The sequence below is a fragment of the Ipomoea nil genome, unplaced genomic scaffold (genome assembly GCF_001879475.1).
Source record: "Ipomoea nil cultivar Tokyo-kokei standard unplaced genomic scaffold, Asagao_1.1 scaffold3025, whole genome shotgun sequence".
In the NCBI taxonomy this organism is placed as follows: domain Eukaryota; kingdom Viridiplantae; phylum Streptophyta; class Magnoliopsida; order Solanales; family Convolvulaceae; genus Ipomoea; species Ipomoea nil.
Window position 1 is genome coordinate 903,225 of NW_017619453.1, and position 15,748 is coordinate 918,972.

Here is a 15,748-nt window from a genome sequence, read left to right on the forward strand (position 1 = left end):
TTCGGTCAAACTTGATAGTGAAATATTGCCGGATTTTATATTTTAGGAACAAAATCATCATCCCAAGCCCAAGGAAAGATCTTCGATATTTAAACAAAAGAAAAATCATATTAAGAGAAAAAGGAGGGTTTGCCAGTCGTTAACGCTATTGTTCATCTTCCTCATTATTCTCATTGATCAAAAATCTATAGATATGATTTTACAATGATTTTGTTTAAATATTGAAGATATTTCCCTGCAATTTTACTCATAAAAATAAAAAATCTGACAACATTTTACCGTTAGTTTGGTCAAAAGACCAAAACTAATAAAAATAGCAAAGTTACACACCAAAATTGAAAATTTTTTAAAATTATGCACCAAAGTGATAGAACATCAAAAGTCATGAGACCAAAAGTGAAATTAATTCTTTTGGACAAGGACAAGGTTGAGGTACAAATGGAGGGTATAATTGGTATTTAGTTGGAGATGCAAGTTGCAGAGATCAGCAAAAAGGAATGATGAAGCTGGCAACCGTACTGTTGATTAGCCATATTTGGCAACTAAAGGGAGTACAGGCTCGTTTGGCAGTGTAGAACTTTATTTAAGGACAAAAAAAAAAAAAGGAATAACAGCAAACAGAAGGGAGAAAAATGTTGCTTTGTTATCTTTTTTGGTCGTGATATTTTCATTGAATTAGAATTTAGAAAGAAATTAAAACAGAATTACCCCTAACTGATGAAGAATTACATATTATAAAACTGTGAAAAAAGAATGAAAAATAGAGAAATAAAACTGTACACAAGAATAGACAATGGAAGCAGCACAAGGCCGGGAATAACCCACACCCTGACTAAAGGGGACCTTTCTCTGACTAGTAGTGCCTACCCTATCAAACAATGAGGAAGCAAAAACAAACCCTAATCAATCAAACACCTTAACAACAAGCCTCATGCTGCCTCTCCCCAATGCCTGCCTGCCTGCAAAATTTCATCGATCCCATGTGGCCTGGAAAATGGCGGGTCGGTTCTTTAACCAGTTCACTAGATCCCTATCTATGGAGGTCTTGTGCAAAATCGCATCTAGCATAGGACTGCCAACAATTTTTGGGTTACTCTTGAATGACCATATCTGATCCTTCGGCCATGCTCTCTGTGGCTGCTTCTCCTGCAAAATTGTTACCAGAATTGACTCCAAGTTAAACCATGCAACAATTATTATGTTGAGTGGAAGAGAACAAGTTCAAGAATGAATACTACTGCTTACCATCCTCGATAGCATAAACTTGACTGTCCTGGGGCCATAAACACGCTGCCGTGAAGGCTTCTGGGCTTTTGCATAGAAAGAGTCAACTTCGGGTAATGACAAGCAACCCCTGCTTGCCCTAGCTAGGCTATTATCCGGCTCGGCATTTGCTTGATTATGCCAATAAATTAATTGCCCCAAACAATAATTCTCACCATATGTCTTACAATATTCGTGCACACCGGGTCCTAGCTTATCAGCATACTTGGGTCCAAGGTCAAGAGGACTGATGTGAACAGGAGGAGAGGTTACAGTCTTGTATTCCTGTAGTAACAGACAAGATACAATAACACAAGTTGGTAATTCTCCTCGAGGGAAAATGTTTGTTAGAATTTCATGTAAACAACAAAAGGAATAAAAAACAAGAACTCACTTTTATTCTAAAAAAGCACTTTGTGTGAGCATATATATGAATCAAGTCAGCAGCAGCATCATTCCTACATTTGTATGTACATGGTAGATTCCGGACCTCATCCCTCAACCTGAGGAAAAAGAGTGAGCATCATCTATCAGCTCAAAGTTCAAAAATCTTCACCCAACTAAGTTTGTCAAAGAACTACTTACCATAGTAAAGATTTCCTAAGCTCCCTGATAATGTCACCTGACCGAGATGGATCCCGAGCACGAATCTTGGCCTTGAGGTCATACAACAGCCCACTTTCTTCCAAATGAGGGGACAAGCATTGAAGAAGCTCCTCTACAAGTGATCCCTCTCCTCTCCAGATGAAAGAGACTACTGCCTCAGGACTAAGCCTCTCTAATGGAGGAGGGGCTTCTTTTGGATCATCAAAGACACATCTCATTACATACCTCACCTGCAAACAATCCATAATGTCAAATAACTAAACCTCATAGTTCCCTTTTTACTCTATAAAAAGCATGCAGCTTCAGAAGCTTAAGAAGTTCTTGGCAAATATAGATGACCATAAAAAGGTTTCAACTGGGAAGGAGTATGCTAGCTACCTTATCAAGAGTAAGAGCGAGGTTCTGAAGCCTCTGATTGTAAACACCCTCGGCCTGTAGCATCAATAAACAAAACTCATAAATGTCTAAACAGATGCAGAAATTGGGGCTGGGACAAGAAGATGTGAACAAATGGCAGAAATATTCACCTGAATTTCAGCATCATTCTTCTCCACTTCCATGCAAATCTCAGAGAAGTACTTCTTCTTCTCTTCCAAATTATGCCTAAGAATCTCATCAGGAAGTTTCGTCCTCTCAAGATTGATGAATCTCACCTTTAACCAAAATCAATAACTTAGAAAGAACTCCAATCTGATTCCACTAGTAAGATTTGGACAGACTAGATACATACCACACGAGCTGAATATGCAATCAACCAATCTGGCAACCCCGCAAGTAAACAACTTCCAAGCCCAGCTTTGCCCAGGTCAATATAGTCCTCTTCAGAAACTGAATTCAGTTCACATGCCTCCAACAACAGCCCATGTCTATCAAGTATTCCATGATACTGCTCTATAACCTGCACAGAAGATCACCTGATGACAACAGCTAACGAGACACTATGCAAATAAAGTAAACAATGCCCTAAACAAACAAAAACTTAAACCAAAACCAAAAAAAAAAAAAAAAAAAAAAAAAAAACACACACACACTCTCTCTCTCTCTCTCTCTCTCTCTCTCTCTGAAAAATAAATTGTTTACTACTCGAATCAATTAAAGCATGAGGTGAAAGGACCATAAACAGCCACATTATGGAATTAGAGTAGTAAAATATTTACCTTTTGGTAGGCCCCTTCACCTGTAAGGTTCAGGTAACTCCCACGGCAGACCTGGCTACCGCACAAACATACAGAAGCTTCATACTCTTCTTTACTCTGGATTTATCATGAGAAACCACCATAAGACACTTGATCAAATACAAATAATTGATTTTGTTTCAAATGAAGTTAAGCATCACGTGTATTAAGAACACACCTCTGTGACAGAATTGTAATCGAAGGTGATCTCTTCACCAAATGCTATTGGGCGCACAGTGTAAATTCCAATTTGGTACTGACCATCAACAGCAGTTACTCTGCTCATTTTAAAAGTAAAATTGAAGGCATTAATTGGTCAATTTCCCAACTTAACACACGCAATAAAATATTATCGCCAGGAAAAGTAAATAAAAGAAGGCCTCCCTTTCCTTGTCAATTAATATAAACAAGAGGAATGCAAGAGCTCACATAACACCTCTCTCTAGCCAAAGATTATATCATACAAGTTTTAAGTTACAATGTTGAATGCACCACATAGCCACAACTTTTCTTTATCATAAGCAAGATAGTCCAACTCCTACTAACAATAAGATGGATATGATGCATGTATATCCACTTACTTTGCTTCGCAGTTAGGTCTACATGAATGACAAATTCGGCTTGCATAGTTTGCCTTGTGCATTGCATCGACAACAACTAGATCATACCCATCAGCATCACCCTATAAAGCAAAAAATGATAATACCTTGAAGCCATTCCACAATAGCAAAACAAAGCACAAATAAGAGAGAGAGAGAGAGAGAGAGAGAGAGAGAAAAGACAAATATAAGTAATTCCCAATCACAGGATTTCATATCTAGAAGTACCTTTGGCCTTTCGAGATATATGTTGTAAAATTCTGGGGCAGGATCTTTGTTATTCTTCTGCAATGATCGGATGCCATCTTGCTTCTCAAACCACTTCCATGCAGGATAAACCTATAATGGTTGGGACAATAAAAAGTTAAGAAACAGAGCATAAAATCACAGAACCACCATATATCATCCAGCATGGAGCAAAACAAGAGAAAAGATAAAAATGATAGCAAAATAAAAATTTGGAGGTATACATAATTTTACAAAATTGAAGCTCTAGTGATATTGGTTGATTTCTATGCACAAAAATATATAGGAGAATATCAGAAAATTCTGAAAATAACAATCATTGAGCAAAATATGCCACCCCCAAGATAGAAAAGGTTATAGAACCTAGAGGCAGGGGGCATCTAATACATTTTTCACTGTATTCCACCAATCCATTGAGAGAATAAGGGAGAAGATGCATGTAGGTTAGAAATGTTCCTAAAGCAAACCAGTGTCTCTTTCCCTTGTCCTAGAAATCACAAGTTCTATTTAATGTTTTGAGAAGGTCCCAAAAACATTAACCCAGAAATAAAGGGCTAATGATTTCTAGTGAGCATATACAACAGCATGATAGGTCAAATTGAAATAACAAAGTTGAAACTAATTACAGGATGGATAGATTTCCTGGAAAATAATTTGTTATGAACTGCCAGCATAAAAAATTAAGTATCATAACAAGTCACATTATGAGAGAAGATGAGTTCACATATCTTTTATTCTTTTTTCATATACATTTTCTCTAAGTAGCAAGCATTATTTTATAGGGGAAAGAACCAACATGGAAGGCTGACGTTTGCATAGTAAATGACAAAACATTGAATAAGGACATTAATCATACTAAGAAAGAAAATTCCATCGAAATCAAGTTCATGCATCATTACCTCTCCAAGGAACTCAACAACAAAATCCTCCTGGCTAAAGCCACCTTCTTTGTTGCAAACCACTCCAAGTCCCTGCTTAACACATCTCAGTAAGTTCTTTAAAGATTTTAATATTGTCAAGAATGACGTAGCAAACCCACTCACTATAATTTAAGCATCTCACCTTTCTGTAAGCAACATAATTGTCCTGGGGACGATTATCAATTGCCTTCAAGATGACCTGGCATAGTATTGCAGTTCTCTTGTCCTGATTTCCCTCGGCTTCTTCAAGGATCACTTCAAAGACAGGTTTCAGAGGATAAATCATAGGAGTGTTGCCACTACCTGTGAAGTCCCTAACTTTCCTGTTCAGAGTTCGTAGAAGCACATCTTCTATAAATATATGTTTATCAAGGAGAGGCCAATCAGATTCCTCTGGCATGGAATCAAGCAGAAGATTGTGAGTGTAGGGATCAATCCCATATACTTCCTGCTCTATCACCTCATCCCCAAGACACTTTCGAGGTTTATAATCCTTGACTTCAGGAATTTCCATATCAGACTCCTCTATGCCGTTCCGTTGGGCATTAAGCTTCTCGTCATAATCCTCTGGTAGGGAAACAAGCATCTTTCTTTTTACTTCTTTTTCATCAGCTACAACAACATAATGATCAATGACCTCGTACTTCCTAGTAACCGGAGGAACAAGGCTTGCCTTAGTCATTCGAGCACCCCATTCACGATCATCAACGAAGGAATCAAAGCCATCATCTAAAGTAAAATATGTGTCTCCTCTAGATTCCAAAGTCCCACCTTCTGATCGTAGTTCCAAATCACTTTCTGTTTCTGAAGCAGAACTCTCACTATCAGTCATGCTTTCATCAGAAGATTGGTCGAAACCATCAGATGTTTCACTCCCTGAGCGTAATGATTTTACATTCAGCTTAGATAAGCGCCTTTTTATTTCTCGATCAGAAGCATATTCACCATAGTCAGATACACCATTAACGAAGTTAGGTCCATTACTACCGTTACTGTACTTCTTTTCACTGGCTTTATTGAGAATCTTTCTATACTTCGAAGTAGTGGATGAGAACCCTGGAGGTGAGCCATCCTTTGATGTTCTTGGTGACTCGTGTCTATAAAATGATATTGGACCTTCTTCCAACCTCGTAGCAAGACATATAAATGACTCAATAATGCGATTCATTCCTTTGGAATCACCCCGATTTTTCACTCTGAACCAACAGAATAAAAGGTGAGGAGAGGTCTAGAATTCTTGAATTTGAAGAGCATTAAATAAATAGAGTAATACATGAATTCCAAGTACACCAATCAAAAAGAAAGAATTTAACACATCAAAAAAAATGCAATAAATGAGCTCACTTGTCAAAAGTGACCACTTCCTCACTTAAGCAATCAAAGGCTTATTGTCTCAATTCAACAAAGTGCAGCAATATATGAAAGTGGACCAAAGTGACCACTTCAGTCCAAAGCTAGTGATGTGCAAAGCACACTTTTATACATTGTGTGATTTCAACACAAATTTTGAGGAATTTGGGGTTAAAACTTAAAATTACTTCACCTAAGGTCACCCACACCTTAGGAAGAAACCTATAGGCTCCAATTTAAGTTTCCAATGGCCAACAACATTCAAAGTTCACAAATCAGGTATTCTTTGTTGGTTGCACATGACTCCATTATTCTCTGTTGTTCATCGCTGTGCTTTTCTTTCTCTCTTTCTTCATTGTTTGCTTCTGTTCACTCTTCGTCTCTCCTGCCCACTCACAAAGAGTGGGCAGTGGGGCTTTCCACACTCCAGACAATGTTTTTTTTTTTAAATAAATTAAAACTTAATTAATTAATGCATTCAATATGTTTTGTTTAGAGAATGTACTAACTATGATGCTTCATTAATATGTATTCAAAATGACACTTGTGTTTGGAAAAATATTAATGACTGATGAATAATGAAATATTATGATAATATGATTATTTTTTTATTAGTTAATTGTAGAATTTTGTACACTTGTCAAAAGCAATCATTAAGTTGCTTAATGGAGATATAAATAGACGATTAAGGATGGAATATGCATGGATTGTAATAAAATGATGTCACCTGTAGCATGTCTTAAATTTTGCATTATAAACCATTTATATATCATTCTAGATTATAAAATTTAATTTTGCCATTTTGTGTCCCGCTTTGAGCTTTAAAGAAAGGCAGAACCATATCACTCTTGCTTAGCTAGTTAGCTGCACTTTTTGCATTAAAAAACTTTGAATATGAGCAACTTACTTTAGTGCATCATGGCACATCCGACTAATATCTTCTTTGACAGATCTCAGCCCATGGATGCCATAGTATCCACTCTTAATTCTCTCTTCAATTTTTGCAACCTGGAGGGACCAAAAGGAAGGGTAAGAATAGCATTATAATGCAAGTTTCAACTTGCAGAAAAACAGATTGAGAATTACCTTTGGAACAAAAAAGTCAAAGGCATTTTCTTTCATTATCTCCTTCAGGCTTGAAGCAAGAAATTCCCTCATTTTCTTGTAACCATTTTCAGACTTCTTCATTGCCAGGCGCCTCAAATGGGCATCTCGGGACATGATGGAAGAGGACTTTCTTGCATCAAAAACTTTTGAACGTTTATACAAGCTTCGACGGAATAACTGATTGGCCGAGTCTCTCTTTTCTGAACTTTCCAAATAGTCTCTAAGCCCACTTGACTCATCTATGCGAGATGATGTCTCAGCCAAATTCTTGAGGGATTTTAATTTCAAACTTTGACCCTGGCTTCTGATCCATTTAATATTTGGAAATTTAAGACACAAATCTTCAAACTGATAGCAACCTCTAATATCTATAGTCAATAATGAGGAGAATGACTGAAGAATATCCTCAAGCATACTAGAGGTAATAGCGGTGCAGCCACGTAGAACCAAGGAATTAATCTTCTGTTCATTATAACCATTCTGAAAACAAGAAAAGTAGATTAGTCTCAAATGAAACAAAGAACCTGAACAAGCAATCAAAACCCTCCAAGTTCATCTGTCACTAGCAGCCCATTTGGTTCATGGAATGAAAGCAGAACGGATGGTAATAGGACTCCAAAAAGAATCAGATAGAGAAGGAATGGAGTTTGAATGCTATTCCATTCTTTAGTTTTGTTTAAGGATACATAAGGAATAATATTCCATATTTTGTTGAATTAAGAAACAGAAAAGGAATATTAGTGATACAACCAAAGTCCCCATTAAACTAACATATATACATACAGAAACACACACAGATTAATATAAATAATGAAGGGTTCAAAAAAAAAAAAAAAAAAAAAAAAGAAGCAGATATACTATACTCCCTCAGTCCCATTTTATGTGTCCGGTTCAGTTAATGAATCTTGAATCAAGTTATCTTACAATTAGCTAATAAAATTTATATATTTAGAAACCACAAAAAGTTATACCAATCACAAAAGGCCAAGTTTAAAAATTATAAGATACTATTTAAAAGAATAAGCAAAAAAGTAATTACTGAAACTTAATTCCTTGTCTATGCTGCGAATCAGACATAAGGGGATTAAAAAAATGTATAGATATGTGTGAGCATGTGTCATGAAAGAAGAAATTACCATTACGCTGCTGATCATGGAATCTGAGCAGTGGGGAGAAACAGAAGACAAGTCAACCTGCTTTGAGATGTCCTTGTAGAACTTTACAACAGATCTCCAGTGTTTACAAGCAGAAGCAGCATAAACAAGAGATCTTATATCAGCTTTAAGGAAATGAAACACCCTAGCAAGTACATGACCATCAAGCAACCCCCAGCTCTGCCTTTCAAGTTGGGACTCAGTACTTGTATCTTTGTTGAATGTTGCATTGCCACATAAATCCTCAAATGGGCATTCATCCCCTTTAATGGTTAATATATCATCATCCAATTCATACTCGTCTTCACTTCCATCAATCCTGGCTCTTTTGTTAGCACGAAATTGATCTGGGATAATGGCAAAAATAAATAAATAAATAAATAAATAACATGCCCCCAACACAAGGGAAAGAAGGTTATTCAGTAACCAATAGTCACAGTGGATCAGAACAGGAACTAAAATTAAAGAAATTGTTCCTTTTCAAGCTATTTATGAGGTATGGTAAAGATGAAAAGAGCTGCAATAATGTCCACAAAAAATAACTTCATAGAATGAAGAAAAGGCCATAAAGAGACAGAGTGCATACCTGATTTCTGAAAGATTTCCAACTCTTTCTTTGGTTGCCTAGCACTGATCCAGGGATCTAAGACCTCATTAATAGCAGCAACCAACTCTCTGCTCTTGTAAGTCTTCATTACCAACTCGTGGAGTTTACCTTGAGTGAACCCAATGAACTGGGGATGCAGAGCATGAAATGTACTCAAAACACCACTGCTTCCACCTACCATATCATTCAACTTTGAAAGGGTGGCTCCAGAAATGTCCTTTGACTTTGCATGATTCTTTTGGCGAACCTTCAACTGATCATGAGTCTCAACACAAAAACTAACTGGAACCCAAATCTTATCTACTTTTCTATAGACACTGCTATGTTTCTTAATGACACCTTGATCAACCAATACCTGCAACTCCGAAAATGAAAAAGGCCCTTTTTCATGCCCAGCACCATCAAGGTAGTACCAATCACCAATTGACAAATGCAACTCATCAGCTGTGCAAATGTGATCTTTTGGTATACTCAAGGGCAAGATACTCTTGTGGGTACCATGTGAATCTGTTTCTTGCATGTTCTTGCAAGAAAAACCTTCTTCAGATAACCCCTTTGAATCACGACTCACCGAATATGGCCGGGCAGACCTGGGAGGAAATCTTTCCTTTGCTCTAACCTTTGTGCGGCTCTCAGACACAAATGGGCCATGGTCCTTAACCACACATGCATTTATCCTGATTACAGGAAGGACCATTCCCCTCACACCCCTAAGACTGGCAGGCTTAATTTGAGCAGATCTGGTTGCAGGGTTACAATCATTCCACTCATCTGGAGAGGTAAAAGCCCAGGAAAGTAGATCAAGCCTCCGGCTCTGTGAAGGATAATACAATTCATCCTTTTCGTGCCATCTTGGATCTTCATTCCCAGATTTGGGCATCTGGCAAAGAGGATACCCATCATTTAGAACAAGTTTCTTTTTCCATGATTTGTCTTGAGAAGCTTCATCATTCCTCTTCCAATCGCCACCCTTGCATGACCAGTGTCCAGAAAACCACTCATCAATGTCAGTGTAGGAAAATACATTATCTACATCAGATAATGCTGCCAAAGAGGGCCTCAATTCTGCGGGTTCTTTTGGCAAAGACTCAGACACACCCTCACCACTTCTATCATCAGAGTAGTCGCCTATATGAGATTGGTGCCAAGTGAAACCTGTGCATGTTTCAAATAAGTCAATTATAATGAACTGAAAACTGGTAATCCAAAAAGATGTATAAAACCAAGATAACCAGAAAATGAAGTACCTTCAATACCACTCCATCTCTCCCATTCTCCATGCTCAAAACTCAATTTCAGCATTTCTGTGTGACAACAGGAGAACAAGGAGAAGAAATTAAGAAGAAGAATGAAGATGGAAAGTCTAAGAACAGATGTCACAGAATAAAGATGATATATGCAGAATAATACCAAAAGAAAAAAAAAAAATTACTCACCTCCAACAGCCTCAAGTTCCCTTCCAGGGATAACAGTAATACCCTTTAGTAATGCATCAACCCTTTCATCAATATGAAGATCTTCAAAAGAATGAGATGCAGTGAGACTGTCTACAGAGCACAATGCTGGCACTGAAACTTTATCAATCGTGTATTCACTAGGCTGGAAGCCAGTTTGTGATAATTCACCATTATCTGCCAAGATATTACCAGGAGCCTCAGGAGGACTGGCCAATTGGGTCACAGTTTCTGAAACAATTGAGGGAAAATTAGCACTCACTATTGGGGAAACTGCATTTTCAACAGTTACCCACCTCTCACTATCTATGTGCTTGATGAAGTGATCAGATACAAGAAAGCCCTCTTCCACAAGTGTTTTCAGGTTACATAAATTCGAAGGTCCTTGCTCCACACCAAATTGATCTAGGTAGTACCACTTTCCCAACACTGCATCTGCAGCCACAGGGGCATGTGGTGGTGTATTGCATATGTCCATGTCTTCTTCCATGGAACCAACCTCCTCCACAACTCCATTTTCCATCAGAGAGTCCACGGTACCCACTACAGGACATTGAGGTGATTCTTCCCCTTGGATCAGTTGCACAGTAGATTTGTCAGTTGAGCCAATATTGTTGTCTGGATAGCTTCTATCTTCAGAATCTTTCACAGAAACATTTTCATCTCTTCCACTGGGATCCTTAGGGCTAGGCTTCTCCTCTTGCTGTTTACCTTCAACATGACTCTCTCGCTTCTCGCTTGCCCCACTTTTCCAACATGTTTCCCTATAACTACTGGACCTACCGTGATCACGTGGGGACCTTTCCAGGAAATTAGGATTCCTGTCCTTACGATCATTATATCGAGCTTGATCTTGTGGGGACCACTCCGAATAACTGGGGCTCCTCCTTTGATCAAAATGACGACTGCGGTCATATGGAGATCTGCTGTTATCATCATGATGACCCCGATGGTATGGAGACCTATCACGGCGAGCAGGGCTCCGATCCCGGTAATCAAGGTGGCGGGTCCGGCTGTGTGGGGACCTCTCAGAATGATGTGGACTCTCATTATTCTTATCACGGGCTACTCTAGATGAATCATAATTTCTGGAGGAATGCCTCTCAGAGGCAGAGCCTCGACCAGAAGAAGCATTTCTGTATGATCTCTCCACAGAGCGGCGTGAATAGTGCTCTGTTGAGTATGTAGAACGAGTGCCATCATCAGAAAGTTTGCGGCATTTAGAACTTGAGTAGTCATCATACTCACCCCTGTATTTTCTGTCACTGCTGTCTGAATCAGTTCCATGACGCTTTAGACGATTGCCAGATGAGTATTCTCTTGCATGCGTTTTGCCATTGCTGAGCTCATTCTTGAAGGAAGCTTCCTCGTTCACAATTTTAGAGCTGATCCGTGGATTCCTCTCTTGGATGCAGTTAGATTCATATCTGGAAGACCTCTTCCCATGCTGAACCCCGCCACTTTTATTGAATTCTTTCTCACCAGAATACTTATCAGAAGGTGGCGTCCACTCACAATCATTTCTCAATCCCTTGTCCTTGGTAGTAGGAGGTGGTGTCCATTCAAGCTCCCCCTTCCAACCCTTGTCCTTCAAGGTATCATACCTGCGTGGCCTTGGATAGCTGTAATCATCCTTTGCAAGGACTTCGCTTTTTCGCCACCTATCATCAGGTACAAACTCACCTTTCTCCAATTCATAGCCACGGTCATTCTTATCTACCTCGCTCCTTCTAGACATTCCCTTCCGCCATTTCCCATTGGCAAACTCACTCTTCTGAGCCTCCCCTCCTCTTCTCCACTTGTCAACCACAACATCTCCCTTCTCAATTTCACTCCTTATTTCATATTTACGCTGAACTGGGTTCTCAGAAACCAGGACCTCATGCTCAACAGGCAAGGTACCAAGTTCACCCTCCTCAATTTCATCACTCACAGCATCACCATTACTCTCAACTTCTTTACTTTCACTTTTCCCACTCAATTCCCCACCTCCTTTTTCTTTATGTGGCTTCATTTTCGCATTAGCCTTCACGAGCTTTGAAGGCGTAGTAGATGAAGTGAATTTTTTGTTGTTGTTGTTGGTGCCATTGCTTTTGCTTCTACAAGTCGAAAAACGGTCCATGATATGCTGCGAAGGCACACATGCAACTCCGCCATTGCCCATGGAGAGGTCAGAGTTATCCCTCCCCCGAAACCCGGCAAAACCAAACCCTACGAATTGTCTCCTCCTTCGCCAGGGCTGAAGATGCTCATACTTCCACGCGAGAATTCCAGTTCACCAATCCCAACTCTCCTCCGCTAGAAAACCCTAGAAATCCATCGTAAACAAAGCACATCAAAATCCAAATCCGGTCCCCAATAATGTAGGGTTTAAACATGAAAAAATCCAATTCAATTGCTAAACTACGCACACGAAAATAAACGCAATTGGGAAACTAGGGTTTTGAATCTGGAGATGAAGGCTTACAAGTGAAATTGGCGAAGCTCCCGGCGAGTCGAGAGATTGACGACCGAGTCAAGTCCGAGTCCGAGCTGAGTCCAAGTCGAATCGCACAGTTCGAAGAGATAGAGAGAGAGAGAGAGAGAAGAGAAAGAAAAAACGCAGAGAGAAGACGCGCGCTGGATCGAAAGATTGTTTCTTGATTCAGAGAGAGAGAGAGAGAGAGAGAGAGAAAGAGAAAGAAGAATAGCTGATGACGAATCTCCCTTTCCCTGTAAATATAATTTTCTTCCTTTTTTTTTTTTTATTTTAATTCCCGTTTTCTCGTTTTATAGGTCTGTAAAGGTTATTTTGGGATTTAAGATAAAAACCTGTGAATTTACGTTAGTTACCCTTGTCCGTTGCTACTTCTTCCCCAGAAACTGATGCATGCCAATATGGTTCAATTTACCAAATTAATAAGATTAATTAGTAAAAATTAAATTTCTGGATAATAAAAAAAACATAACAAAACAAAAATCGCCGTCTATAAATATGTATAACGCATTATTATTATTATCATCATAAAATAATAATAATAATAATAATAATCAAATTATAAATTAAAAAATTACCCTTCTCATCCCTAAATTATTAAAAAATTATATTTTTCTCCTCTCAATTATACCTTAGCAATTTTTCACTATGAAGTTATTTTTTTCATCCACTAATTTTCTATTAAGTGGCTTTTTTAACATAACTTAACAAATTGTAGGGGAAAATTTACTTTACATACAATTATGAAACAAAACAAAAAAAAAAAATTGCAGCAGGTATAATTGAATGACAACAACATATTAATTCTCTTTATATAAATGGATATAATGTAGGGACAAAATTTGTTAATTCCCTATAATTCAAATGCAGGTATAATTGGCTTTCAAAAAAATACAGGTATAATTGAGGGATAAAAATTGTTAATTCTCTATAATCAACAAAACGGGTATAATTCAGGACATAAAAGTTAATTCTCTTTAATTTAGAAATAAGTATAATTGAGAAACAAAAAAAAAAACATTTGTTAGCTATGATTCATAAACATGTATAATTGTGGACAAAAAATATTAGTCCTATATAATTCATAAATGGGTATAATTAAAAGACAAAAAATATTAATTCCCTATAATTCATAAACGAGTATAATTGATTGATAAAAATATTACGGAGTATTTACTTATAATTTAATACCAAAAAATGTAATTCTCATATAACTTAACTAATTAAGTCATGCAAAATAAATGTGTTATTCACCTTTGTTGTCTCATTACTTTCACTTTTACTTTCAATAAGACATCGAAAGCAAAGTTTTTATTTATTGAAAATAAAATTTTTGTCATCTTTTTTTTTTCTTATTGCACTAATATCCACACCACATTCATATAACTAATTAACGAACTCTATATTCCATCCATCAAAGATAGCTTTGAAAGGTGTTTTTACGAGTTAAAACTTTATAAAAATGAAATTTTAAAATGATTATTATTTAACAAAAATGTCTGTATTTTTACAAAAGAGTTAATACCATCTAAGGTCATTCGAATATAGTGATTTTGCCACGTTTAGTTCTAAACTTTTAAATTGACTCCTCGTGGTCATTCGACTTTCAAATTGTTACAATCCGTGGTCCAAATTAATCACCCATGGTCCTTCAACTATTAAATTTTAACCAGACATGATCCTTCTAGGAGGACCACAACTGGTTAAATTTTAAAAGTTGAAGGATCATGGGTGATTAGCTTGGACCACAGATAACAATTTGAAAGTCGAAAGATCAGGCGTGGTCAATCTGAAATTTTATTACTAAACGTGACAAAATCACTATATTCGAATGACCCTTATGACATTAACTCATTTACAAAATATTTATAATCATTCATTCATATATATATATATATATATATATATATATATATATATATATCAAGAATAATTTATTGCCACTACTCGAGAATACATACAAGATAAACTACATTCATGTGTAATAGCGCATAAATTAGATAAGATAAATAAACCACACTGCAAATACCTTATTCAACGAGCTTGATCGAAATGATATAAAATTGTAAGTATGTACGAGTTATTGAGGAGGATTAATACTAATTTTTGGCTTGTATAAACATCTCAACTAATTACAGATGTAAAATTTATTATAAAATATCAAGAATCGAATCTTATCAGCGACACTGTGAGAGCGCCCTCTTTATGTGGATTAAGAGGAGAGCACATGGGTGCCTAGGAGGGGTTAAAAGTTGTGGGGTATTGGGGAGATTTTGGTAAAATCGTGCTGGTTTGGCGCTCAACATGGAGGCGAAATATTGTTTGGAGGGAATACCAATTTTGTGGAGATGTGTAATCAAGATTTTTGCGTGAGATTAGGGATAAAATTGTCATTTAAAATAAGTTGTTAGCTGCCCCCATTTTCTGGGATAGCTTTCAGATCCATACATTCATACCATTTTGTATTCAATTCAATAAAACTCTATATTGTCAATTGAGCCGTATTACATAAGAGTTTTACACTACAGTTGATATATATAGTCCATAACTAATCATCATGCTTGAAAAATTGCTAGGCGTTCAGGGGTGCCTAGCGCCTAAGCGGTGATTAATTGACCCCTAAGTGTCTATGTATTTTTTATTTTTTAAAATTTTGTTTAAAATTTTTAAAAATCAATAATTATAAATTATTTGTTTTCAAAAAGATAATTATAAATTATTTAATACTTTAATAGTTAATACTAAAATATTAAATATTATCCTAAAAAATATATAGAGTTTGAACAATTTA

The 15,748-nt window shown here is 37.0% G+C and overlaps 1 protein-coding gene across 1 annotated transcript; it reads right to left on the reverse strand.

The window, feature by feature from the left end:
- Positions 1 to 650: 650 nt before the first annotated feature.
- Positions 651 to 13,197, reverse strand: LOC109163430 (histone-lysine N-methyltransferase ATXR3). The gene is made up of 20 exons (XM_019312174.1): positions 12,949 to 13,197; positions 10,464 to 12,789; positions 10,275 to 10,331; positions 9,007 to 10,182; positions 8,403 to 8,767; positions 7,246 to 7,746; positions 7,067 to 7,167; positions 4,952 to 6,005; positions 4,789 to 4,860; positions 3,872 to 3,982; positions 3,626 to 3,726; positions 3,223 to 3,322; positions 3,027 to 3,122; positions 2,600 to 2,767; positions 2,397 to 2,522; positions 2,248 to 2,301; positions 1,849 to 2,099; positions 1,658 to 1,766; positions 1,246 to 1,548; positions 651 to 1,146 (listed from the first exon to the last, which is right to left on the reverse strand). The coding sequence occupies exons 2-20, from the start codon at positions 12,643 to 12,645 to the stop codon at positions 970 to 972; spliced, it is 7,104 nt and encodes a 2,367-aa protein (XP_019167719.1). The 5' UTR covers positions 12,646 to 12,789; positions 12,949 to 13,197; the 3' UTR covers positions 651 to 969.
- Positions 13,198 to 15,748: the final 2,551 nt, after the last annotated feature.

Coding starts and splice junctions, on each gene's coding strand:
- LOC109163430 (XM_019312174.1), bottom strand. CDS start 12,645: ATGGGCAATGGCGGAGTTGCATGTGTGCCTTCGCAGCATATCATGGAC. Junction 7,168..7,245: donor TTGACTTTTTTGTTCCAAAG/GTAATTCTCAAT, acceptor TGGTCCCTCCAG/GTTGCAAAAATTGAAGAGAG. Junction 6,006..7,066: donor ATGTGCCATGATGCACTAAA/GTAAGTTGCTCA, acceptor CTGTTGGTTCAG/AGTGAAAAATCGGGGTGATT.